Genomic DNA, 26,215 nt, shown 5'->3' with positions numbered 1-26,215 from the left:
ACATTGGATGGAGAAATGGAAGGGGAATATATTTACAGTGAATAAAATCTGACAAGCACTACCATTAGGTGATCAAGACTAACATAAACAAAGACAAGTCTGATAAAAAGCCATGTTTTCTTTGTGGTCTTCCTCCTAAAAACTTGTATCTAAAGTCTGACTGTGAGAAATCCATCAAAGTAATTGCAATAATGAGCACATAGGATGTTTGTTCAGTACTTCTCAAAATTTTCAAGGGCATCAAAACAAGTAACATAAATACAAGGCAATGTTATAGATGAGAGAGGCCCAGGAAGACATAATGAAGACATACACTATGTATCATGGAAGGAATCATGAAACAGAAAAAAGAAACTGGTGAAAATAGTACATAAATAAATTGAAAAAACTAGAGGTGTGTGTGTGTGTGTGTGTGTGTGTGTGTGTGTGTGTGTGTGTGTGTGTGTGTTCCCACATTTTAGGAAATAAGAGTCATTTGAGTGTACTGCTCTCTAACTCTCTACCTTATTTCCTTGAGTCTTGGTCTCATACTAAACCTGGGCTTGCATTTTTGCTAAGCTTGCCTGCCAATGAGCTTCTAGGATATGCCCATCTCCATCCCTCAATCTGAAGATACCAGCAGGCATGCCTATTCCTGGATTTTTTTTTGTATGGAATCTGGGGAACCAGACTTAGAACCCTATTCATGCACAGAATGCATTCTTCCCCAATGAGCCATCTCCCTAGTCCGTAGATACTTTAAGTTAGTCATAATGTATTTGTGATGGTTAATCTTCCTTGTTGACTTAACTGGATTTGTAATCGCCTTGTAATACACCTAGGTATATCTAGTAAGACGTTTCCAGAGATGTTTAAATGAAGAAAAGAGATACAGCCTGGATGGGACTGGAAGATAGAAGAGAGAAAGAACAGACAAGCTGAGCATCAGTGCTCCCCTCTCTGACTGGAGATGCAATGTAACCACCTACCTTACATTCCTGCTGCTATAGCTTCTGTACAGTAATGGGCCCTGTTCTTCTGAACTGTGAGCCAAAATATACCCTTCCTCCCCTGAGCTGCTCTTGCCATGTATCTCATAACAATGACAAGAAGAGTGGCTAATGCAATATCTACAATGCAATATTAATTAATTATATTAAATGTGTAACCGCAATATAAGATGTGAATAATATAATCTAACAGTGCTATCTTCTCCCTTTTCCTATAAATATAAAACTCATAAAAATCTTTTTGAATACTCCACTTACATGTTAAATGCTATGTTAAATCGATTTGACCACAATAGAAATACATCACCAAATGCTGATCATAGAAGAGGTCTTGTATGTGGGTGAGTGATGGTGGGGGTAAAATGGAAAATCTGTGTGCCTTACTCTCAACTTTTCCGTGAATCTAAACATAGCTAAACGAAAGAAGTGTATTTTTGAAAATGTACTATTAAACTAAACTGAGGACTGGACCTGAACCATTTCCAATTCCTCGAGCCATGCTGCCAGGAGCTAAGATGAAGGTAAAGAAGTCCTTGATCTCTCCGTTCCTTTTCTGTGCTCTAATGCCTTTCAGTTTCAGACATTCACACGAAACTGCCAGTTAAGATGGATAGTCATCTTACTTTTCAGAGTCCCCGATAAGTTTAGAAGCAAAGATTTAGAATGGAGGTGTATTAGCGAAATTGAGCAGGTTAACTGGCCAGAATTAATCCAAGGTTTCGAAGGATATTATCGGTGACCATTGTTTGCCTTGATTCTCTTCCACGTGGGTTTTATTAGCAAGTGCACACTTCACAGCTGCTCCACCACTCGGGTCCTCAGGACACAATGCCTCCTTTCATGAACATGCATACTGTACTTAAGGACTGGGTTTCTGGGTCTTGGTAGAGGGGAGTACGTTGAATAATGTAACTCGCCTTTCCAGCCACTTAGCTTCCTGCAAGTTAATACTGAATAGCCTTTTATATTAGACCTGAGTCTATGCTGTGTGACACCAGACATGTGAATTAATAGCAGTGGGACTCAGTTAGGCACAGGATTGTACAAAAGGCTTGTGCTAGGTGTAGATGATAAACTAACTCAAAATGAATTAATTTAACATACAAAACATTTTGTCTTTAACTATAGAAGCTATCAAGAATGACTGAGATATTTTGAATACAAATCAGGTTTGTACTTTTTAGACTTACATAGTTTCAAAAAGTGTTACTCTAGAGTTTGAACAAGGACTCAGAAAACAACTATCCTAATATAAATTTTAAATGATGAAATCCCGCTCCAGAGGGTCTGTATAAGAATAGCAGGAAGGGGATGGAAGCCATGGTAATTTTAATTAATTGATTGTTTGGGCAGAACAAGAGGAATAAAGCAAGGATTTTAAACCATAGGTGATTTAATGATTTCCTGGGAAACTTATTAAAATGCAAATTTAAATGCCCCATCCTCAGATGTTTTTTAATTAGTGTAAAATGAGAGGTGTGTTTAGAATCTTAATTTTCAATTAGCACCCAGAGGTTCTGAGGACCATAGTTCTCAAAGGTTAAGATGGTTCCCAGTTTTCTGACTTGAAGAGTTGACTCGCTAATTCCATTAACCTAAAGTCAGAGAAAGAGAGTAAAATTAAAAAGGGAAAGGGGTTAAAGTAACTGGTTTTTGTTGTTGCTGTTACTGTTATTGGTTGGTTCTTTTTCTTTTTAATTTCGTATACTAACATCAGTACTAAAAGTTCTCTGCCCTTGGAAATCCCTCAGCCCTGAATACACTGGACAGTTAGTCATTTAGATTTATAACAGAAAATGTACATAGTCACACAGCTCCACTTGCCTAATGTCTAAATATAGACATATAATAGGCAATTGTAAATTTAGAAACTAAGAAAAAAAATTGAGCCTGAAATATGTTTGGAAGTCACTATTATATGAATAGAAGTTGAAGGGATGAGTTTTATGACAGCCATCGGGATTAATTTCATAAAGTAAGAGTAAGAGTAAAGCGGTAGAAGCAGAGAAGAGAACAAAAAGAGAAGTAGGGGGAGGAGGGTGGACAAGAAAGAAGGGAGGGAAGGGGGAGAGAACAGTGGGGTGAGGACTGGTGGTAGAAATCGGAAGAGGAATTGGTACCTAAGGAACTATGATGGAAAAGGAGAATAGGAAGGTGACACTGGGAATGACCATGACATCAGAGCCCATGATCACATCAGCATAAAACAAGAAGCCTGGAATATTGAATGCTGTCCATTTCATTGCTTTGAGTATTTAGATTGTAAGTGAATTTAGCAGCAATAATTTGGATTGTTTTGGGGGGGGCTCTATTATGATTGTTTTAAGAATTAGGAAGAAAAAAAACAGATAATGATAATATCCCTGTAACTAGTAGGACTAATCCCAGCTGACTTTTGTTTGGCATTGTACCAGCCAGATGATAGATTGAATTCAGTCTATAAAAAAATCTTCTTTTTAAATGTGAGGGAAAGAGATGCGGGGTGTGTGAGCATGTATGTGCGCACACCATCTGTGTGGGGTGATTGTGGCCATTCCTGTACCTGTGGAAATCATAGATGAATTTGGGATGAGTTCTTCAGTACCTGTCCACCTATGTTTCTGAGGTGGTCTCTCACTGAACCTAATCCTAGAACACAATGATTGACTACCTGGCCAGTAAGCTCCCAGGATATGCCTGTCTATACCCTCCCCTCCACAGGGCACTGATCCTGGTCTTATGTAGGTGCTTGAATTTCAAGATCACATCTCCAGGTCTAGGAAGGAAGCACTTTACCCAAAGGACCCTCTTGCCAGGCTCCAGCAATAGAAACCCTCAATGGATATGAATGGGTTTGCTTTCCTGTTTAGTGTTATTCATCAGTAGAAAGTAGCACTTAAGATATTTTAGTTAAAAATCCCAACGTTGAGGCTCTCTTGAAAAATAAGTTCTAAAAATTGATTCTGAATTTTTATATGCTAGGGATCAGCCATGGCATTGGATAACAGGCACAAATCACTATTTTCCAGTGCCCACTGCCCCTCAACTATTTACACCTCTGTCACCCATCTGCAGCCTGCTCCCTGGAGGCCTTTGTCTATGTTTTTCTGGTGTAAACCTACAAAGAGCAATTATACAGGGTGGTTGTATCCAGCAAAACCTTTGACTTTTATTTTTCTTTATAAAGCTAGGAATAACTAGGTTGTACCAAGAGTGGCTTGAGGTCAGTCATGGGTACATAGCAAGACCTTGTCATAAAAAGAATTAATTTATTTAAAAAAATAGGAGATATTTGGACTATTTACATGCTAACTTGAAAAGGCAAGAGGATAATTATTGAAGCAAAGTCAAAATGTAAGAAGTAATGTGATTTAGAACAGTTATGGAAATGCAGGCCTGGGATGGGAAAGATGCTTAGGGAACATTGTTGCGCACATAGTTACCTTGTAATATTATAACACCGAGTATACTTTAACTATAGACACAATCACTGCATTCAGATCAAAAGTTTGCAGCTTAATAAAATCCCCAACATTTTTAATTATACCAAGAAATAGTTTTTTAGGGATTCAAAGTGTAACTCAGGTTCTTTGTTTTCATAAAGAATTACTTGACTTAGGAGGCAGTCACTGGCCAGCTCTTGGGTGCACCCAATGAAAATCAAGTTTGCTTCAAATTTGGCTAAAAAAAAAAATTATACCCAATGGTTGTTTGATACTTTAGAGGGTTTTCTTATAAAGGCTCAAGGATACATACTTTTATAAAATGAGAATTTATAAGCAAAATTCCATGACAGCACAAATGATCCATTTCCCAGATTTGCCAAATAATATTTCTTACATAATGTATCTTTTCCTTGAAGCTAAATTTTATTTTTGCTTGAGCTCATTTGCTGGATCCAAGTGTAACCACAAAGAATATTTCCTGGATGGCAGTTTTGTGTGACTTAGTTAAATGCTGGCAGTGGCATGATTCTGAAGAGTAAATGGGAATTTGCAATTGCTGTGAAAGAATTCTTTGAGGGATTTGGTATAGCATTCGGGCTCCTCCAAACCTAAGTGCTTATCACTACTTCCCAGAAATGATGCAACTTTGATCTACCATTCAAAAACATTCACAGTGAAGCCTGAGCTGTATAACGAAAGAAGTGAAAATATAAAATCACCTATGAGAACTTGATGCACTTGGCAAATTAAATCCTGGGGTTTTTGTTTTGGTTTTGTTTTGTTTTGTTTTTGGCTCACCCTAATTTGTTTGGAGTGGAGTTCTGTTTCCACTACAATGATAAGAGAATTGCTTCGTTGACTTCTATTATATCCACATTAAGCCAATACCTATTATAAATTCAGCCACTACATAATATATGCTTCATCAATCTGTTAAATTTCCTTAGGAAAATAATGTCTAGATGAAGGTATACCCCAAATGCTGTAATTCTACCTTTAGAAAAAGGAGCTCATATTTTCACAAGCACATCTGAAGATAGAAATACTTTACCACTTCCATGACAATATGAAAAATGATCGGATCCAAAATGTCAGTATTCCCTTAGACCTAGAGACTCTTAATCCGAAGAGTTACAACAGAGGAAGAAAAGCATGTATTGCACCATGGGAAAATGGGAAATGTTTCAATCAATCACCTATTGCCCAGCAGGTCTTTTCAGTTATATTGAAATCATGTGGGTCAGCCCACTGACATCTTATCTGGCAATCAGGAAAAATGAATGGTCTGAAATTTCCTCTGTTTCTCTAGTGCATATCTCTCTGAAGTTTTCTAAAAAAGCTTTAGTGAAATTTTAGACACAGTATGATTTTTTTTGTTCTTGTGCTCTTTCAAGGGGATCCATAAAAGAGAATGCTAAACAGTTCTCTGTGACCCTCTTGGCCCAGCGGGTCAGAGGGACTGAGAAGAAAAATGAGATCAGAGGAAGCCCTTTGCTCTTCTAGTCACCTTTTAAATTTTTTCTCTCAATTCATTTTAATTTAAACAGGATTTTTCTCCTCTGCTCTTTTCTCAGCACAATAATATTTCTTTACAAAGGTTTTGATTCTTTTCCAAGAGATGTAAGAGCAAATGAGAAAGTTATTGAAATTGAGGAAGAGTTATGATCAAATTATAAAACCCAGCCTAGATACATTTTTTTATTCAAAAGTCAGACATTCTAACTGTTAACCTCAAACATGGTTTAACTTTCTCTGAATTGATGGCATCAGCATTTTCATCTACTTTTAACTCTTAGAGACCAATTCAAAAGAAGCTACTTCCTCTCTCCCCAACACAAGCCTTTGTTTCTGAATTATTTTGATTTGTTGTTGTAATGCACTACAAACTTGTAGATGCAAACAACATGGGATTGTCATCTTAGAATTCTGGGCTTTTATGTCTACTATAGTCAGCATTCTGGGGAGCGGCTATCCTGAAAACTCCAGAGAAGAAACACTCCCTTCCTTTTCTAGTTTCCAGAGCCACAAAACCCTCAACTCACAGTCTCATTCCATCAACGATGCCCAGAAATAATTTCTCATGCTTCCCTGCTTCCTTGCCATCTGCCTAATTCCCTCTCTCTCTCTCTCTCTCTCTCTCTCTCTCTCTCTCTCTCTCTCTCTCTCTCTCTTGCCATTTCTCATGCATCATCAACCTTTTGTATCTTTTATTTATTTAACGTTTTAGACAGCATCTATCACTAGCCCAAAGCACACAAAGTAAACTAGACTGCAGAGATCTGCCAATCTCAGCCTCTACAACACTTGAATTACACTTGCACACTACTATGGATATTTTATGCTGCGCTTGTGCACATGTGTGCACCACAGTGGGTATGTGAAAATCAGAGGACTACTTTTAGGAATGGATTCTCTTCTTCCACTATGAATTCCAGGGCTCCACCTCAGATCATCATGAAGCAAGGGACTCTAACAGATGAGCCATCTCCCCAGCCCTTTCTTTTCTCCCACTTTTGAGGACTCTTCTCAGTTTATTCATGCCACCGGTAATAAAATACAGAACTGTTTATTTTAAGGCAGAGTGACTGGAAACCTTAATTCCTTCTGCAATTTCAATTTACCTTTGACATGCAACCTACAACATTCACAGATTAAATAATTAAGATCGGACATCTTTACTGTTATTCCCAGATCTTGGGGACCCCCAAAATGCCACTATGGAGACTGAATCCCATATGCAAAAGCAAAGAATCTTTATTCAAGCTCGAGCTTGGTTTCTGTGTCTGTCTGACTCAGTGGTGAGAGCAGAGAGCTCTGAGCCCAGGCAGGGAAGGGTTTTATCATGGAGGATTTCCAGGGTTCAGGACCCTGATTGACTGACATTTGTCTAGAAGTATCTCAGCAAACGGGGGAAATAGGTGTGTGCTAGGCTCAGGGACATCTGGCCATCTTGTCTAACCTTATCTAATGGTTGAAATGTTTGAGATGCCAGGTACTTCCCCATTCCTGGCCCACCACTGGGTGGATCCCTGGGTGGTGTCAGTTTATGGCTTTTCCTGGATCCAAGTGGGTGTTGCCTACCAGTAATCCTGTCATGGCAACTGTGTCTGGGCCTCTAAGCCTGTCATGGCAGCTTCATGGTCAAGCTGTTTTGGGCTCCCCCACATTCACAACTATGCTTTTGTCTGTGTAGTTTCTAAATGCCTTTCAAGCATTTTCTTCTAATAACTCATGTAAATGTCATCTTGATTTATCAGAATAAAATTTTATTTTATTTTGTAAAAGTTTCCATAAGATAATATATTACTGGCAGCATGTGATTGTGAAAAAACATGAAGCAGGACGTAAAACAGGAATCTAAACCCTGGCTCTTCCTCTAATTGGATCAAGATATTTAAATGTATCAACCTTGGTTTCTTTACTTGTAAAACAAGGGTGGTACATAACCCATGGCACAAAATTTGCATACATGCTGTAGTTACTCTCTATTGCCATGACAAAAACACCGTGATCAAGGAAATTTGTAAAAGAAAGCATTTAATTTGAGATTCCTAGTTCCAGAGGTGAGAAGAGTCCATGACCTTCATAGAGGGGAGCATGGCAGGAGACAGGCAGGCAGGGCACTGGAGAAGCATTTGAGAGCATACAGATGAGATACAGTCAGAATGTAGGGAGTATTAGCTGGAAATGGCATGTGCTTTTGTAACCTCAAGCCCATCCCCAGTGACACACCTCCTCTCATAAGTTCACACCTCCTAATCCTTTCTAAACATTTCCAACAACTTAATACCAAGCACTGGAACATTTGAGCCAAGGGGGGCCATTTTCATTTAAACAACCACAGTGTATTTGTTACATATTTACAAGGTATAAATGTACTTATACCTAAAACATGCGTAGAAAAGTCCTAGTCTTCATTGGCACAGTATATGGAACTGCGTCTTTGGGGGACAGAGTTCAATGACGTCAGGTGAGTAGAGCTGTCATAATGGGAGTGGAGCGCTATAAGAAACAGTAGATAACTATCTCTACAAACACATGCACACAGAAACCATGTGAAGACACAAGAAGACACCATTTGAAAGTCAGGAAGAGGGCCTTGTACAGCAGGCAGCCACCAACGTGGTGGACTTTCAGCCTCCTAAATGGTGAGGAAATCAGTTTTGATGTTTCCGCACTCCTATCTCTGATGTTTGATTGTAGTATACCAGGCTGACTTGAGCTCTAGTGAAGAAGCCATTTCTTTCCTTTTACTGCTTCCAGAACGTCATATTTCCTTGCCTCGTAGTCTCCATCATGGATTGGTTTCACCTTTATTCTTCCTGTTACACATTCTTTTTTATTTCTTTTTTGCAAATAAGTGTTCACTTATTTGCCTACTTGCAAAACATTACATAAAATCAAAAGTCAGTGTCTCATAGATACTATTTGCCCCTAGTTTTATTCACTTCATAGTATGGTCTAGAGAGCAGAGGAGTTACTCCAGTCAGTAAAGTACTTGACTAGAAGAATTAGGACCTTGGTTTCTATTCTCAGAACCCACAAAAAAATATCTGGATGTGGTGGCAGGATCTCTTGGGAGATCATGACAGATATATTTCTGGAGCTTGATGGTCAGTCGGTCTGGCCTTACCTAAGTTGAGTTTTGGACAAAAGACACCCTGTCTAAAAAGTTAAACTGGTTGGTTCCTGAAGAATGATAACCAAGGTTGACCTCTGGCCTCTGTGCACATACACACACACACACACACACACACACACACACACACACACACACACACAAATGGATATATATATATATATATTAGAAAAACATTTTGTGTGTATTTTTAAAGGTAAATGTTACGTTCTCTGCCATATGTTCATTACCATTTTACTTCACTCTGAGGTTTGTCCTTCACGATTGTTGAACAGCCTTCTTTGCTGACATTTCGTAAAGTTTGCTCCAAAATTCATCTTTCCAACATCAGAATTAAATCTTTCATTTCTTTTGGTATGTATTTGCCTGTCACCATTTTTATCTGATTTTTTTCAGTCTCTTATGTCCAATATTCTTTCTGGTCAAAAGTGACTTGAGCCGGGCGGTGGTGGCGCACGCCTTTAATCCCAGCACTCGGGAGGCAGAGGCAGGCGTATCTCTGTGAGTTCGAGGCCAGCCTGGACTACCAAGTGAGTTCCAGGAAAGGCGCAAAGCTACACAGAGAAACCCTGTCTCGAAAAACCAAAAAAAAAAAAAAAAAAAAGTGACTTGAATATAAACAATGAAACTCTTTTTGCTTTAATTTTTTTTTGTTGTTGTTCAGAGGGCCTAGTCCAGTCCCATGGGGGCTCCACAGCTTCTAGTCTACAGTTCATGGGCTTCCACTAGTGTGGCCGGTCATCTCTGCACGTCTTCCCATCACGATCTCGACGTCTCCTGCTTGCAGAATCCCTCCTCTCTCTCATCTATTGGATTCCCGGAACTCAGGCTGGTGCCTGGCCATGGATCTCTGCATTGTTTGGCCGGAACTGTTTCGGCGGCACCCAGGCAGGGGGATCAGGATCCCTCCCTGGTGCATGGGCAGGCTTTTGGGAATCTGGTGACTGTGGTGTGACGCCTTGCGCAGCCTTGGTGAAGTGGGAAGGGGTTTGGACCTGCCTAGGCTCAGTGTGCCAGGCTCTGCTGACTCCCCATGGGAGACCTTGATTTTGGGAATGTGGGGTGGCTTGGGAGAGAGGGCTGGGGGGTGGGAGGAGGAAGGAGGTGGGATCTGTGGGTGGTATGTAGAGTGAGTAGTAAATTTCTTAATAAAGAAAAATGAAAAAAAATTTATTCATTTTACATACCAACCAAAGATCCCCCCTCTCATCCCTCCTCCCACTACCCCCAAGCCTCTCCCCAATCCAGAACTCCCCATCCCCTCCTCCAAAAGGGTAAGGCCTCCCATGGGGAGTCAGCAAAGCCTGGAACATTCAGTTGAGGCAGGACCAAGCCCCTCCCAACTGCCTTAAGGGTGAGCAAAGCACCCACCATAGGTAGTGGGCTCCAGAAACCCGGCTCATGCTCCAGGGATAGATCCTGATCACACTGCCAGAGGCCCCTCAAACAGACCCAGCTACACAACTGTCTCCTGTCTGCAGAGGGTCTAGTCCAGTCCCATGCAGGCGCCACAGCTGTGGGTCTAAAGTTTGTGAGTTCCTATGAGCTTGGTTCAGCTGTCTCTGTAGACCGTTTATGCGATTCAACTCAGTAACAATGTATTTCAGTTCTTACTGTGTGCTCTATATTGCTGCTGATACGTGGGGATTGAACTGCATGCTCATAGTTATCTCTAAGCCTAAAATTTTTAAATGGACTTTATCTTTGTGTGATGCCCATTTTCTTTTCTGTCTTGCAAAAAGTGGTTGCTTCCGGTTTTATTTCCATCTTTGTTTTTATGGTGTGACATTCCAAAAGGATGGGATAAAAAAAAGTGTAATCTGCCTATTAGAATAGGCCTCAAATGTGTTCCTGCCTCCTTTATTCTTAGTATTTTGAGATATGTGCTCACTATTTAACCCAGGATAAACTGAAACTTGCTGTCTCTCAGCCTCATGCCTAGTTAATATGCTACTTTTAGTTTATTGTTCCAGATATATTATTCCCTTTTTATATTCAATTCAAATCTTTTATTTTCTGAATTTTTTCTTTGATTGTTCTGCTAAATATTAGCACATTGCCTACTTTGTTACCTAATTTCTCCTTCAGACATTCTAACTATGAACACATTGGTCCATTGTGTTCTTTCTAAATTTATTTCCCCATTGAACTTCATCAAACTATTAATCAAAGAATTTTCCTTTAGATTCTCATAAATTATTCTGGGATTGGTTGTACTTTATTTTTTTATAAGATAGCTTGTATTTGATATTCTACCACTTTCCTGAGTGGATGAGCTCACTATTCATGTTTTGTTCCCTGTTCTATAGTCTATTTCTACGTCAAGATCTTTGTATGCATAAAGTAGTTTTTTGGGTTTTTTTTGTTTTGTTTTGTTTTATATTTTTTAACTTTATTTTATCTTACAATACAATTCAGTTCTACATATCAGCCACGGATTCCCTTGTTCTCCCCACTCCCACCCACCTCCCCTTCCTCCCAGCCCCCCCCCCCATTCCTACCTCCTCAAGGGCAAATAAAGTAGTTTTTCTAATCTGTAAATGCTTGCCTACAGCTAGCTCTTAAGCTTGTGTAGCATGACAATAACTGTACTTTTTTTTAAATTTTGTTTCTGGGTGTCATTTTTATCCATTTTTATCTTTCTTTTTCTCCTTTCAATAACTAGATCTGGATTTTCCATTCAAGTTTTGTGCTATTTATTTATGTTCTTTTGATATTTTCTTAGATGATATTAGGTTCATACGGTGGAAGCTTTGGTCACTTACCAAGACTTTTGCTTAAGATCACCTTCCTGTGTTAGTACTTGAAGTATGAAGCAAGCTTTCGTTAATGGAGGAAGACATATTTGGTGGGGTAGATCAAGAGTTGGGAATAATTGGTATTTCCTCTGCTTTTGCTTTTCTTTACTGCTGTAGGATCTTTTGTGTATCTGTGCATGCATATGTGTTATACATATGTATGTGCATGTGCGTGTGTGTGTGTGTGTGTGTGTGTGTGTGTGTGTGTGTGTGTGTGTGTTCAGGCTTGTGTATGTATGTACATATGTATATGAGTGAGTGTAAATGAGTGTGCATGCATGTAGAGGCCAGATGTTGATTGCAGCCCCTTAGTCTATACTTCCCCATCTTATATTTTCAAACAGTATCTCCCACTGAACCTGCAGGTCACTAATTCAGATAGATAGGCTGGCCAGCCAACCTTGAGGAACGTCCTGACGCTGCCTCCTGAGTCTGAAAGTACAAGTACGAATTCAATGTCGGTCCTTTTACATGAACACTGGGGATCCAAAATGGGATCCTCATGCTGGCTGGGCATCAGTTCACCAATTGAGCCCTCTCCCAAATCCATTTCGTGGGGTGATTAATGTGCTTTCTCATCATTTTCTTCACCAACAATCCTCCTAAGTAGGATTCCTGCCCATTTTCTTTGCTCTATTCCAGAATAAGTGCCTTTCTGAAAATTTCTAGTTCTGTGCACTTTCAACTGTTAAAAAAATATATATCCTTTCTCTTCCTCTCTTCCCAATAGCCAGAGATGTGATCAACAAAGTCTCCAGCCTGTCCTCAGTATTTCTAGAGCCAGGGTGTTGACTCCATGTGTCTGATTTTATGAGGGCTTCTCTACCTTCTATCTGTTTTCTTTTCCTATTTTCTGCCCAGGTCCCGACTGAATCTCCATGCAGTGATGTGTTCTGAGCATAAGTGTTTTGGATTTACATACTTATTTCAGCATAATTTGAAACATTCCATAGCTTTGGTGTGCTAATTACTCTGTGGACATACTGGTTTTTGGTAATTTTGCCTGCTCTTATTGACCTGCATGTGCAGATTATAAGGCCATGCTTATAGACACTCACTTAGCTACTTTTGCCTTTAAGAAAGCTGAAGCTCATGATCACCATTTCTCTTCCCTTTGTCACAATTAATAGAGCAGATAAAACAGGATTAAAGAAAATAACTGTTGCTGAAATCTAGGAATCTGGCTCTCCTTTATGAAAATATCGGAAACTCTAAGGTTCCGTATGGTCCCCATCTGGTGTGTGTTGGCTCAAAGCTCACACATCCCTGAGTTCTTGGCCCACATTTTCAGCCCTTTAACTCCAAGTGTGCCTTTGGCACTTTCCTCTGAATGTATCTTTCCAACATAATCATAATTTGTTTGGAGTAGTTTATTGGTTCTTGGAGGTCTGTCTCTCTGATTTGGGAACATCTGCACCTTTCTACAATGCTTCTCATTTCTGCTGTTCAGAAGCTACGAGAAATCTGTGGATATTCAAAAAGTCAAAGTGCTTTGTGAAAGTTTGGGGAACATTTCACGATTAGTCTCACTTTATTTCAGGGTAAATATAAGTACTGAATGTTTCACAACAGTGATAGAGAATGCATGCATGGATATAGAGACCCTTTCTAATCTTCTATTGACACATCTTACACATGGAACTCCCCTTAAATTTATATACTGAAATAATCACACATATTGAAACTGCTGCATAAGCCCCAACATCACCAACTTTCAACCATGCTCTCCAAATTCTGATGTCTAAGATATTTTTTATGTATTTCCATCCATTCCAGGAAAATTTATCATCATCCCATGCATTCTCTCTCAGTTTGAAAATACTTGATTCCTGCATCCAATTTATCACTTTTAATATTGGAGAGGAAGGTTCACAAATTTTAGACAGGGGTATTTTTCTTACCTTTTCCTGTCTCGCCGCTTTCTTTTTCTTAACTGCCAACCTCAATCAGGTATTCTTCAAATGCCAGAAAAACTTCTAGAAGCACGTTTATAACTGGGGAAAAATATCTCCTTCCTTCTGTGCCATCCCTGCTCTTACACACTCCCCACATCCATCATATACCTCTTTTTAATCACACTATAAATTTCTCCCAAGCCTTCAATATTCCAATGCTCATTTTTAATAATGTTGGTTGAAAGAAAAAAGAAAATGAGTAAATAAGGGTGAGGAGAAAGCCTGAAGAGCAATAAATTTCTATTTTTCTAGTCCCTTGTATGCCCTGAGAATATATTCAAGAGCATGAAAGGAAAATATGGTTTCAACTTTCAAGCATCTGGGATTCATCATGAGACCAGACTACTTTGGTAGAAAATAGTCATCTAGAGTACATCATGAGACAGATGAGACTTCTAAAACTGGCAAATTAGAGAAGACATCAGCAGCAGCACAATTCTACCCAGGACTTCTGACTTTAAGAAACATGTAAAACCTAGAAAACTGTAATTTGGGGAAACACCAAAGGGTGGTTAGCTGCTATAGTTGCATCATTCAATTAAAATATATAGTGTCTTTAAATATTCTGGGAAGAATTACAAAAAGAAAAGGGAAGAGTTTTCCAGTGGGGACCAGGATATAGGGACAACTTATCTCTACTTAAGTCAAGCTCAGAGCAATCGTGTCCATGAGTAAAATGAAAGTAAATTGGCATTCTTAAAGACCCCCAAAGGGAAGCAAAAGCATTTAATAGAATGTCATTTTCCTAGCATAACACCCATTTGGCAAAGCTACTGAGCTACAGATGCAAGTCACTGCAGCTTTTCTGTTTCCGTATCACCAACTACTGAAGAGTTGGAGTAACATTAGCCCAGTGCGGTTTCCATCATTCCAACTTCTTATTTAGAGAAAAGATTGATAACTACAGTTTTGCTAACAGCCTATAAAGATTTTTGTGATCTAGATTTAATTTAGGCTAACTGTTAGCCAAGTGTGAGCCCTAAAAATGGTCCATAGAATAAGACACTCTGTATATTTCTGTGCAAGCAGTTAGCTACATTGAGGCTATGCTAAGAGCTACTTGCCCATTTTCCATTCTCCTCTTGAATAGGTCTTAGTTGGCTCCCATCTATTAATTTTATAAAAATGACCCTCATTCATAGATAGATAGATAGATAGATAGATAGATAGATAGATAGATAGATAGAGATAGAGATATTCTGTATATATATAGTGTGTTGTATTCATGTGTATGCGCTTATGTATGTGCATGTATATGTGGTGCCCTTGTCTACACATTCTCTCATATAGGTCAGAGGTTGACATTGAGTGTTTTGCTCTATTCTCCACTGTGTGTTTGGAACCAACATAGCACCAAATGTGGAGCTTGCTCTTTTGGCCAAATTGGCTGAACAACCTCAGGGATCTGCTTGTCTCTGTCGCCCTAATGCTGGGGTTATAAATGGCTACTATGACACTCAGGTTTCATGTGAACATTAGGGACCTGAACTCAGGTCCTTAGACTTCTGCAGCAAACATTTCAACCCAAATAGACATCTCTGCAACTCATATTACCTGTTTGCGGAAAGAAGTGTTTAAACAAAAAGAGGAGAAGCTTGGTAAACAGTGAAAATATTTTAAACAATCAGGAAAGCTGGAGGAGAAAGTGGTTTTTTGTTTTGTTTTTGTTTTTAATTAATATTCTTTAAATTTTCTTTGGCGAGGATGCTATGGGGGTGAGGGATGGATATGGAGGGGCTGGAAAATGAGCAGGATTGGGGTGCATGATATGAAATTACCAAAGAATTAATGAAGCAAGTTATGTTAAAAATAAATAAATAAGCCGGGTGGTGGTGGCGCACACCTTTAATCCCAGCACTCGGGAGGCAGAGGCAGGCGGATCTCCTTGAGTTCGAGGCCAGCCTGGGCTACAGAGTGAGTTCCAGGAAAGGCGCAAAGCTTACACAGAGAAACCTTGTCTCGAAAAACCAAAAAATAAACAAATAAATAAATAAATAAATAAATAAATATCACTGGTCATCTAAAAGATGACAAAATACAAACTGGGAAATGTAGAATAAGTTAAGGCAAACTCATCATAAAATATGTAAGCACAGGCGAGGTCTTTCCCTTTTCCCAACAGAGAATAAACCTCTAAGTTCCAGAATGAAAAGACAATACTCTAACAGTGCTTAAATTGATCTCGGGCATTTCCTTAAGGCATACATAATCAAACACTACCATTTAGAAAGGAACCACGGGGGCTGGAGAGATGGCTCAGCAGTTAAGAGCACTGGCTGTTCTTCCAGAGGACCTGGGTTCAATTCCCAATACCCACAAGGCAGCTTTACAACTGCTTGTAACTCTACCTCATAACATAAAAACATGTTTCTTAAATTTGGATAACCAACTCTTCTCTGGGGAAGACGATTTCTCCCACTCTGGGCATCCTTGATTGTTTAAAGCTTTTGGTGTATGGTTGCGACCGACCTCATGGGTTTTCCCCAGTGTGGAGGCCCAAATTACTCAGGGTCAGAGAATCTGAGCTTGCTTTACCCAGCAGGGATGCATAAGGGGATGATTTGACTGTGGGCATGGTTGCCAGGTGTGTGGAAGGGTCTACACTTGGCTGTGCATTATGCTTTGATCTTGCAAGGGGGAGGTCCTTGGCATGTTATAAAAAGCCCTTTTCAACAAAGGACGAGGCTGTTGGGTATTGACCCAGGCCCTCCTGAAGCTATCCTGTGTTTCTGTCTTTCTTCTCGTCAACTAGGTCTCTCTTTCTATCTAATATTTTCTTATCTCTAATATTTTCTTATCCCTCTCTCCTCCTCATAAGAACCCTTGAAAAGGTGGGAGCTGGCCTCCCACACCCCAGTTTGCCTTGGCATGTTTAATATTGTTGATATCCTTGTTTAGTTCAGTTTAGGCCAGTGGTGCTCAACCTTCCTAGTGCTGGGACCCTTTAATACACACAGTTCTTCATGTTGTGGTGACCCACAACCATAAAGTTACTTTGCTGCTATTTTATAACTGCAATTTTGCTACTGTTGTGAATTGCAATGTAAATGTCTGATATGCAGGACATCTGTTATGTGAACCCAAAGGAGTCATGACCCACATGTTGAAAACCACTGGTTTAGGAAATCCTGTTAGGGGAACTTTATGAATATAGCTTCTGACAGGCCTAGGAGAAACAATCACACAGAAAACTCACTGTTCCTCTGTTCTAAGAGACACGGAGTACAAAATAAGAAATATTGGAACAATATTTAAAAACTTATATATCTCATATATATAAAATGTAATACATCAGATACAATATATAACATTTTATATATATATAAATATAAATCAGTGTGTGTGTGTGTGTGTGTGTGTGTGTGTGTGTGTGTATTCCAACCGAGACTTACTATTTCAAATGAACCAAACTTGTATTTCAAATAACTTAACAACACTGGCTAGAGATGGAAGAAAAGACAGAGAATGGAGCACCAGTTCAAATCAGTTTGGGACATTATTAGTGACACATGCCTTTAGATTAAAAAAAAAAGACACATTTCAAACAAATACTGATTGCTAATTAGCACAGTTCTTTTTTTTATTTAATTTTAATTTATTTTGCAACACAATTCAGTTCTACATATCAGCCACGGATTCCCTTGTTCTCCCCCCTCCCATCCCCATCACCTTCCCCCCAACCCCCCCCCCCCATTCCCATCTACTCCAGGGCAAAGCCTTCTCCACAGCCACAGACTGAGGTCAACCTGGTAGACTCAATCCAGGTAGGTCTAGTCCCCTCCTCCCAGGCCAAGCCAAACAATCCTGCATAGGCCCCAGGTTTCAAACAGCCAACTCATGCAATGAGCACAAGATCTGGTCCCACTGCCTAGATGCCTCCCAAACAGATCAAGCCAATCAACTGTCTCACCCATTCGGAGGGCCTGATCCAGTGGGGACCCCTCAGCCATTGGTTCATAGTTCATGTGTTTCCATTCATTTGGCTATTTGTCCCTGTGCTTTATCCAACCTTGGTCTCAACAATTCTCGCTCATATAAACCCTCCTCATTCTCGCTAATTGGACTCCCAGAGATCCCCCCGGGGCCTAGTCATGGATATCTGCATCCAGATCCCTCAGTAGTTGGATGAGGTTTCTAGCACAACAATTAGGGTGTTTGGCCATCCCATCACCAGAGTAGGTCAGTTCGGGCTGTCTCTCGACCACTGCCAGCAGTCTGTTGTGTGGATATCTTTGTGGATTTCTGTGGGCCTCTCTAGCACTTTGCTTCTTCCTATTCTCATGTGGTCTTCATTTACCATGGTCTCCTATTCCTTGTTCTCTCTCTCTGTTGTTGATCCAGCTGGGATCTCCCGCTCCCCCAAGCTCTCTTTCCCTCGACCCTCGCCTTTCATTACCCCCACTCATGTCCAGGCTGTTCATGTAGTTCTCATTCCATTTCTCTGTCATTGGGCGATCCCTGTGTCTTTCTTGGGGTCCTGTTTTCCAGGTAGCCTCCCTGGTGATGTGAGTAGCAGACAAGTCATCCTTGTTTCATGTCTAGTATCCTGCTATGAGTGAGTACATACCATGTTTGTCTTTCTGAGTCTGGGTTACCTCACTCAGGATGATTTTTTCTAGATCCATCCATTTGTCTGCAAACCTCATGATGTCATTGTTTTTCTCTGCTGAGTAGTATTCCATTGTGTATATGTACCACATTTTGTTTATCCATTCTTCAGTTGAAGGGCATCTAGGTTGTTTCCATGTTCTGGCTATTACAAACAATGCTGATATGAACATAGCTGAACAAGTGCTCTTATGGTGTGGTTGAGCATTCCTTGGGTATATGCCCAAGAGTGGTATAGCTGGATCTTGGGGGAGATGGATTCCCAATTTTCTAAGAAAGTGCCATATTGATTTCCAAAGTGGTTGTACAAGCTTGCATTCCCACCAGCAGTGGAGGAGAGTTCCCCTAGCTCCATATCCTCTCCAGCATAAGGTGTCTTCAGTGTTTTTGATCTTAGCCATTCTGACAGGCGTAAGGTGGTATCTCAGAGTTGTTTTGATTTGTATTTCCCTGATGATTAGGGATGTTGAGCAATTCCTTAAATGTCTTTCGGCCATTTGAGTTTCCTCTGTTGAGAATTCTCTGTTTAGTTCTATAGCCCATTTCTTAATTGGACTGTTGGGCATTTTGATGTCTAATTTCTTGAGTTCCTTATATATTCTGGATATCAGTCCTCTGTCAGATGTGGGGTTGGTGAAGATCTTTTCCCATTCTGTAGGCTGTCGCTTTGCCTTGTTGACCGTATCCTTTGCTCTACAAAAGCTTCTCAGTTTCAAGAGGTCCCATTGATTGATTGTTTCTCTCAGAGTCTGTGCTACTGGTGTTCTATTTAGGAAGTGGTCTCCTATGCCAATGCGTTCAAGACTACTTCCTACTTTCTCTTCTAGCAGGTTCAGAGTAGCTGGATTTATGTTGAGGTCCTTGATCCACTTGGACTTAAGTTTTGTGCACGGTGATAGATATGGATCTATTTGCAGCCTTCTACATGTTGATATCCAGTTTTGCCAGCACCATTTGTTGAAGATGCTCTCTTTTTTCCATTGTAGCACAGTTCTTTAATGGAGATGTTTATGCTCGCAGTTACTTTCTTTGAATGATTTTACTTGAAGTACAGTAACTATGCATATTCATGAGGTACAGATTCCAGACATTTGCTTTAACTACAACTACATTAAAACTTTCCTGAATCTTAGTTGTAATTACCAGAAGTTCATATACAAAAGAAAATTGATTCATTTTTAAAACTCCCAATGTATCGTTAATCGTGTATCTTTTACATACCATCTATGCGTTACTTTGAAGGGTTTTTTTTTTTAATTTATTTGGAAACCAAAAGGTACCATATAAATGTCATACAGAGATGAAAGTCATGGCTTTCCTTACAGAGTAAAAGAGCATAATTTTTTATGTCAAGATGAAGCCGAGCTAAAAAGACAGGCAGGGAGCAGTTTGATTTGAGTTTTTGTTTATCTCAGGAGTTCTCCTGACAATCTACTGAACTGATGCTTTATGCAGTGAGCCTTTGCAGGCAGTGTCAAGACAGCTTGCAGACAACTCATTTCTTATTTAAGAAATATGTGCGTAATGGCTGGAGTGTCTGAAGTTTTCTTTGAATCAAATTTGTAATGTGCTCCCTTTGGTTTCATTTCATTTGGAGCGTGGCAGTAGAGCAGTTGGGGATGAAGACTCCTCTTGCTTATGTACTTTTCTCCAAACACAGGAGAGACAGAGCATGAATTAATGATGACTCCATATGAAACAAAAACTTGGTGACTGAAATCTTACAAGCTTTACTATATTTTATTATACCATTATATATTGGTTTCTTATTTTCCCAGGGTTTTTCCCTTTATAGAGCTATTGGAATGATTTTATGTTGGTATGGTTTAATATTTTATAAGTGATTAAATGCCCCTATGCCAATGTTTTTCCAAAGGTAAGCACAATGTGTCATCATTCACAGAGTGGGTGTGCTGGAAATTCTAAAGTCAGTTCATTCTTTTATTTTTCTCATTATAAACTTCCTGTTTTCATTAAGTGAACACTAATCGTTTGAAAACCCACATTTACACCATAGGTAATACATGCTGATTCAATGAACATTGATGTCCACACTTCAGTAAAGCCCGACATGAATTGTACAAGGGAAGTAATGTTCTGAAGACGTTAGTATGTCCATCTGTTTGTCATTAAGCTTCTCAAATCTTTCTTTGAAGTCAGTGAATTTTGTCCTATAAATGTTTTTGCAGAAATAAAACAATGGGTAAGAATGCATCCCAGGGGTATTTGCTATTACTGATCTCAGCCTTTTGTGGTCACTCAGTTATGTGGTAGGATCTTACTTTCAAATGACATTGTCTCACTGTAATGATGTGGCCTTACCACTGCAGGTTCTTCAGTTTTGAATGCCTGGTGTGAATGCTTTGATTTCTTTCCATAGCAAGGAAGTTTTTTTTCCAAGTGCTACAGCATTGTAAACAGAAAATGCAAAGACTTTAGAAATTTTGTGATAAAGCTCCAACATTATTTGACAGTGTGGCTACAATAGCTGGATCTAGTATTTGCTGTCACTAATGTAAAAGTTATTACTATTCCATTTACCTAAAGATCAAGAAGGCAACCTTGAAGAGAGCACAAGTATGAAAAATGTTTGCCATCTTCCTTAGTTTTCATACGTAATAATAACAATCAGTCACATTATCCCAGTTCCCAGTCCTGGCTATCTATCAGGAATTTTCACCTTTAGCAACCATAAAGGGAAAAAAAATCTCCCCATAATTTATAATTAGAATTAACATCCACCCATTTTGAAAGGTAAAGGTTGGATAAAAGTAAAGCAGCTAATAATGGCATCATGTATATAGGGATTACCTGACCTAAGTGAAGAGAATGAAAGCCTGAAAAGATCAATTGGACAATATAAGACTTTCCATAACTCTTCTGATACTGTTGGGTGAGAAAAAAGAAAAAGGAAATGTATAAACCTAACTTAATCCAGATGCTAGAGAAACACAAAGCATTGTAGAGCCTGGGTGAGTTGTATGTGTGTGTGTGTGTGTGTGTGTGTGTGTGTGTGTGTGTGTGTGTGTATGTGTGTGTGTGTGTGTGTGTGTAAAACACTTAAAGAACATGATGTCATGAATTTGAAAGAGAACAAGGAGTATATGGGAGAATTTGGAGGAAGGAAAGAAAGGGAGAAATGATGTAATTTTAGTATAATCACAACATTTAAAAAAATAGCAATGGGTAGAAAATATCCAAATTGCTTGTCTTCCTGAAGTTGCTACCATTGTGAGTTGATAATTCTTCATGATACAGTGGGTATGGATGCAAGGGATTAAGAAAGGGAAGAGTTGGGGAGTCTACACATTGAATGAGGAGAAAAAGTGTAAGAAGGGCCTCAGATGTATCATAGCAGGCATCTCTCGTAAACTCTAGTTCACATTTCCTTCAGAGTATAGTACGGGCAGTTCTCCCTTAGCTTCTTTATCATCACGAAAATCTGCTTTTGACCAATATTAATTGGATGTACTCAAAGATGGGCATCCTGAGAAACAGTTTCTCACATGTGTGCTTGTGAACAATGCCATTCATCACAAGGTGGAGCTTCCTGTGAATCCAATTCTTGGCTCTTTGTGGGAATGGGAAGAAGCCTGGAACAGTTCCAAAGATTGGTCCATCAAGTATGTCTCACATAGTTTTGGGATCACAGAAACCTCCTAGGTAACTATTCTGTTACCATCACTGAGGAATAAGGAGGACTTAAAATGTGGTGGTGAGGCAAAGTTCAAAATGATATGAAAACCTGGGAGTCCAGTCTAATTATGTTTAAATAAATGTTGTGTCTGTTTCATACCTGAGCTGACATACTAATATTCATCACTTCAGTTAAGGTTCAGTTAAGGGGTTCATTTTTAAGTTAAAAAAATTCAAGTACAGAAATTTAAAAATTCAAACTCAGGAGTCCCATCCCCAGCTCTGTAGCAGAAAACCTGCTGCTGCAGTTTCCCTTTCTTCTTGGACCCCATCCCCAACAGATCACAAAGATCTCTCCCCGCAACCTTCCTTCCCTCAACCCATCCTGTTACTCCAGCCTCCAACACCAGTAGGCATTCACTAGGAACACAGCAGCTGAGCAGGCTAGGGAAGCAGGGAAGCCAACTAAAGACCTTCATTGCTCAGTCCTCCCCTCCAAATCCAGTCTCCCAGTCTGGTTCCTAGTGCTGCAACAGAGCATCAGCTGCAGCCCTTCTTACCCACTGCCCCAGCTATGGATCCCAGAGACCCGTCCCCTCCTAACCTTCCTCTCCCATTTGTGGTTTTTTCCCAGCCCCCAACTCCAGAAGATGCCCACTGCTAAACCACAGGCCGTGCCTACCAGAAAACCAGGTAGGCTGCCTGCAGATCTTCTCTTCTGCCTTTGTTCCCCCAGATCCAGTCCCCCAATATCATCCCCGGCTCTTCAGCAGAACAACTGTGAAGGCCTTCCCTGCCCTCTGTTCCCATTTTATGTGTATCCCACAGATCTTCACCTTTTTTTTTTTTTTTTTCTAAATGTAACTAGGTTGAAAATATTTAATTTGAATTTTTGAAAAATGAGTATCTTGATTTAGTCAGGTTTTGGGGATCTCTGGAGATTAGCCACTATTGTACTCAGAATGATCAGGGTAAATCAACGGGGTTTTTTGTTTGTTTGTTTGTTTTTTTACTTTTCAGGGGTTTTAATGGTCAAAACAGAGAGGTCTGGTTCATTTCAGCTCCTTCACTGCCAAACCAGGGGGCAGGGACTGTTTCAGCTTCTCAGCCTTCTTGTCTGTGATGACCAGGGTGTAAAGATACCTGCTGCAGCGAACCTTGAACTTCACATTATCCTTGTTTTTCTTGATTTTGACAGACTTGGCATCCTTCCACCGGGCTGTGAGCAGAAAGTCCTTGATTTCCTCAATTTTCCGAGGCATGGCGAGGGACGCTCGGCGCTGGAGACCGCACAGCGGCGAGAACAGAAAAAGCAGATCTTCACCTTCTAACCTCACTCCCCGAACCTGGTGCTTTAACTGAAACCTCTAACCCCAGCAGGTAGCCCCTGTTAGCCCCAGGGCTGCTCTTGCCAGGGCAATAAGAAAGCTGAAGCAGATCCATGTTCTTTTCTGTTCCTCCACATTCCATCCCCCTAGTCTCATCCCCAGTTCAGTAGCAGAAAACCTGCTGTGGCTCCCTTTCTTTTCCAACCCTATCCCCAATGGATCACAAAGATCTTCTGCTCCAACCCTACTTCCCCTAACTCAAACACAGTGTCTCAGCATCCAACACCAGTAGGCATCACAGTCTCCAAATATCCAGAGTGGAAACAGAAACCAAGGAACTAAACACCCACCCAACAAAGACAAATCCAGAAATCGGCACCTAGAACTATAAACATCCTGAATCCAAATGCCTAGACACCAGGCTAAGAGCACAATCAATAACAGCCAGAACAATATGTCTTCACCAGGGCCCTGTAGCCCTAACACAAAAGGCCCTGAATATTCCAATGTACCTGAACCACAAGAAAAAGACCTTAAAACCATCTGTATGAGGATAATAGCGATCTTTGGGAAAATAAATTAATAAATCCGTTAAAGAAATCTAGGAAAACACAAATAGTGAGAGGAAATGAATAAAATTGTTCACAACATGAAGATGGAAATAGAATCAATAAAGAAAAGCAAAACTTAGGGAGTTCTGGAAATGAAAAATTTAGGAATTAAAAAGGAATTACATAGGCAAGCTTCACCAGCAGAATATAAGAGATGGAGAAGAGAACCTTAGGCATTACAGATACAATAGAAGAATGGATACATCAGCCAAAGAAAATGCTGAATATAAAAAGCTCCTGAACAAAAACACCCAGAAAACCTGGAACACTATGAAATGACCAAACTGAAGAATAATAGGAATAGAAGAAGGAGAAGGTTCCCAGCTCAAAGGCCCAGAAAATAATTTCACAAAATCATAGAAGAAAACTTTCCTAGCCTAAAGAAAAAAAATATGCCTATCTAGGAAGAAGAAGCATACAGAACATCAAATAGATTGGACCAGAAAAGAAAGATCCTTAGCACATAATAATCAAAACACTAAATGTATAGAGAAAAGAAAGAATATTAAAAGCTGAAAGGAAAAAAGACCAAGTAACATAGGCAGACCTATTAAAATTACACCTGACATCTCAATGGAGACTCTAAAAGCCAGAAGGTCCTGGAAAGATGTGGTACAGACTCTAAGAGACCACATATGCCAAGTCAGACCACTATACACAGCAAAAATTTCCATCACCATAAATGGAGAAAATAAGATTATCCAAGATAAAGCCAAATTTAAGATTTCTATTAGCAAATGTAGCCCTGTAAAAGGGGCTGAAAGAATAATTCCTACCTAAGGAAGTCAAATACATCCATGAAAACAAAGGGAATAAATTATCTCAGACCAACAAAATCAAAAGAAGGGAAAGACACACACACCATTACCAACAACAACAATAACAAAAGAATAGGAATCAACAGTCATTGGTCACTGATATAGCTCATTGTCAATGGTCTCAATTCCCCAATTATAAGACATAGACTAAAAATGAATGTAAAAACAGGATCCATGCTTCTGCTGTATCCAAGAAGTAAACCTGAACATCAAAAATACACATTACTTCAGGGTAGAGGATTGAAAAAGATATTCTAAGCAAATGGACCTAAGAAGCAAACTGGTTAAAATTATTTTAACATTTAACAAAATAGATTTCAAATCAAAATTAATCAAAAGAGAAAGGAAAAATACTACATTCTCATCAAAGAAAAATGCACCAAGAAGATATTTCACTTCTTAACATCTAATCATCAAACACAGTGGCACTCAATTTTGTAAAAGAAACACTACTACAGCTTAAATCACATAATGACCCTCACACACTGATAGTGGAAGACTTCAAAACCCCACTCTCACTGATGGACAGGTCATCCAGATAAAAACTAAACAGAGAAATAATGGCGCTTACAGACATTATAAACCAAAGGGACGTAACATATATTTACAAAATATTTCACCTAAACAAAAAAGAAGTTATCTTCATTTTTTTTTTTTTTGCCCCATGGAACTTTTTCCAAAATTGACCACATTTTTGGACAAAACACAAGTCTCAACAAATGCAAGAAAATTGAAATAACTACTTCCAACCTATCAGACCACCATGGATTAAAGCTATATATCAACAATAACAGAAAGCTTACAAACTCATGGAAACTGAACAACTCTTTACTGAATGAAAAATGTGTCAAGGCAGAAAGAAAGAAAAAAAATTATAGACTTTCTAGAATTCAATGAAAATGAATATATAAGATACCAAAACTTATGGGACACAATGAAAGCAGTTCTAAGAGGCAAGTTTATAGTATTAAGCATATATACCAACATTTTAAAAAACACTGAAGAGATCTCATACTAGCAACCTAAGAGAATCCTTGAAAACTCAGAACAAAAAGAAGCAATCACAGCCAAGTGGAGTAGATGACAAGAAAAAACCAAACTCGAGGGTAAAATCAATAAAATAGAAACAAAGAGAACAATGCAATGAATCAACAAAACAAAGAGTTTGTTATTTGAGAAAATCAACAAGATAGATAAACCCTTATCCAAACTAGCTAAATGGCAGAGAGAGAACCCCCAAATTAATAAAATCAGAAATGAAAAGGAAGTAACAACAGTTACCAAAGCAATCCAGAGAATCATAAGAACATACTATAAAAACTTGTTCTCCACTAAATTGGAAACTCTAAAAAAAATGCATAATTTTCTCAAGAGATACTACTTAACAAAGTTAAATCAAGATCAGATA

At 39.3% G+C, this 26,215-nt stretch overlaps 1 protein-coding gene across 1 annotated transcript; it reads right to left on the bottom strand.

Annotated features, from left to right (window-relative positions):
* Positions 1-23,073: 23,073 nt before the first annotated feature.
* On the bottom strand, positions 23,074-23,349 carry LOC128120002 (60S ribosomal protein L38-like). The gene has a single exon (XM_052753765.1). The coding sequence runs from the start codon at positions 23,310-23,312 to the stop codon at positions 23,103-23,105; it is 210 nt and encodes a 69-aa protein (XP_052609725.1). The 5' UTR covers positions 23,313-23,349; the 3' UTR covers positions 23,074-23,102.
* Between the last annotated feature and the right edge of the window lie 2,866 nt (positions 23,350-26,215).

The sequence above is a fragment of the Peromyscus californicus genome, unplaced genomic scaffold (genome assembly GCF_007827085.1).
Source record: "Peromyscus californicus insignis strain IS unplaced genomic scaffold, ASM782708v3 Scaffold_24__1_contigs__length_46423439, whole genome shotgun sequence".
Classification (NCBI taxonomy): Eukaryota; Metazoa; Chordata; class Mammalia; order Rodentia; family Cricetidae; genus Peromyscus; species Peromyscus californicus.
The sequence above is the reverse complement of the archived record's forward strand: the minus strand, read 5'-3'. Positions and strand labels throughout refer to the sequence as shown.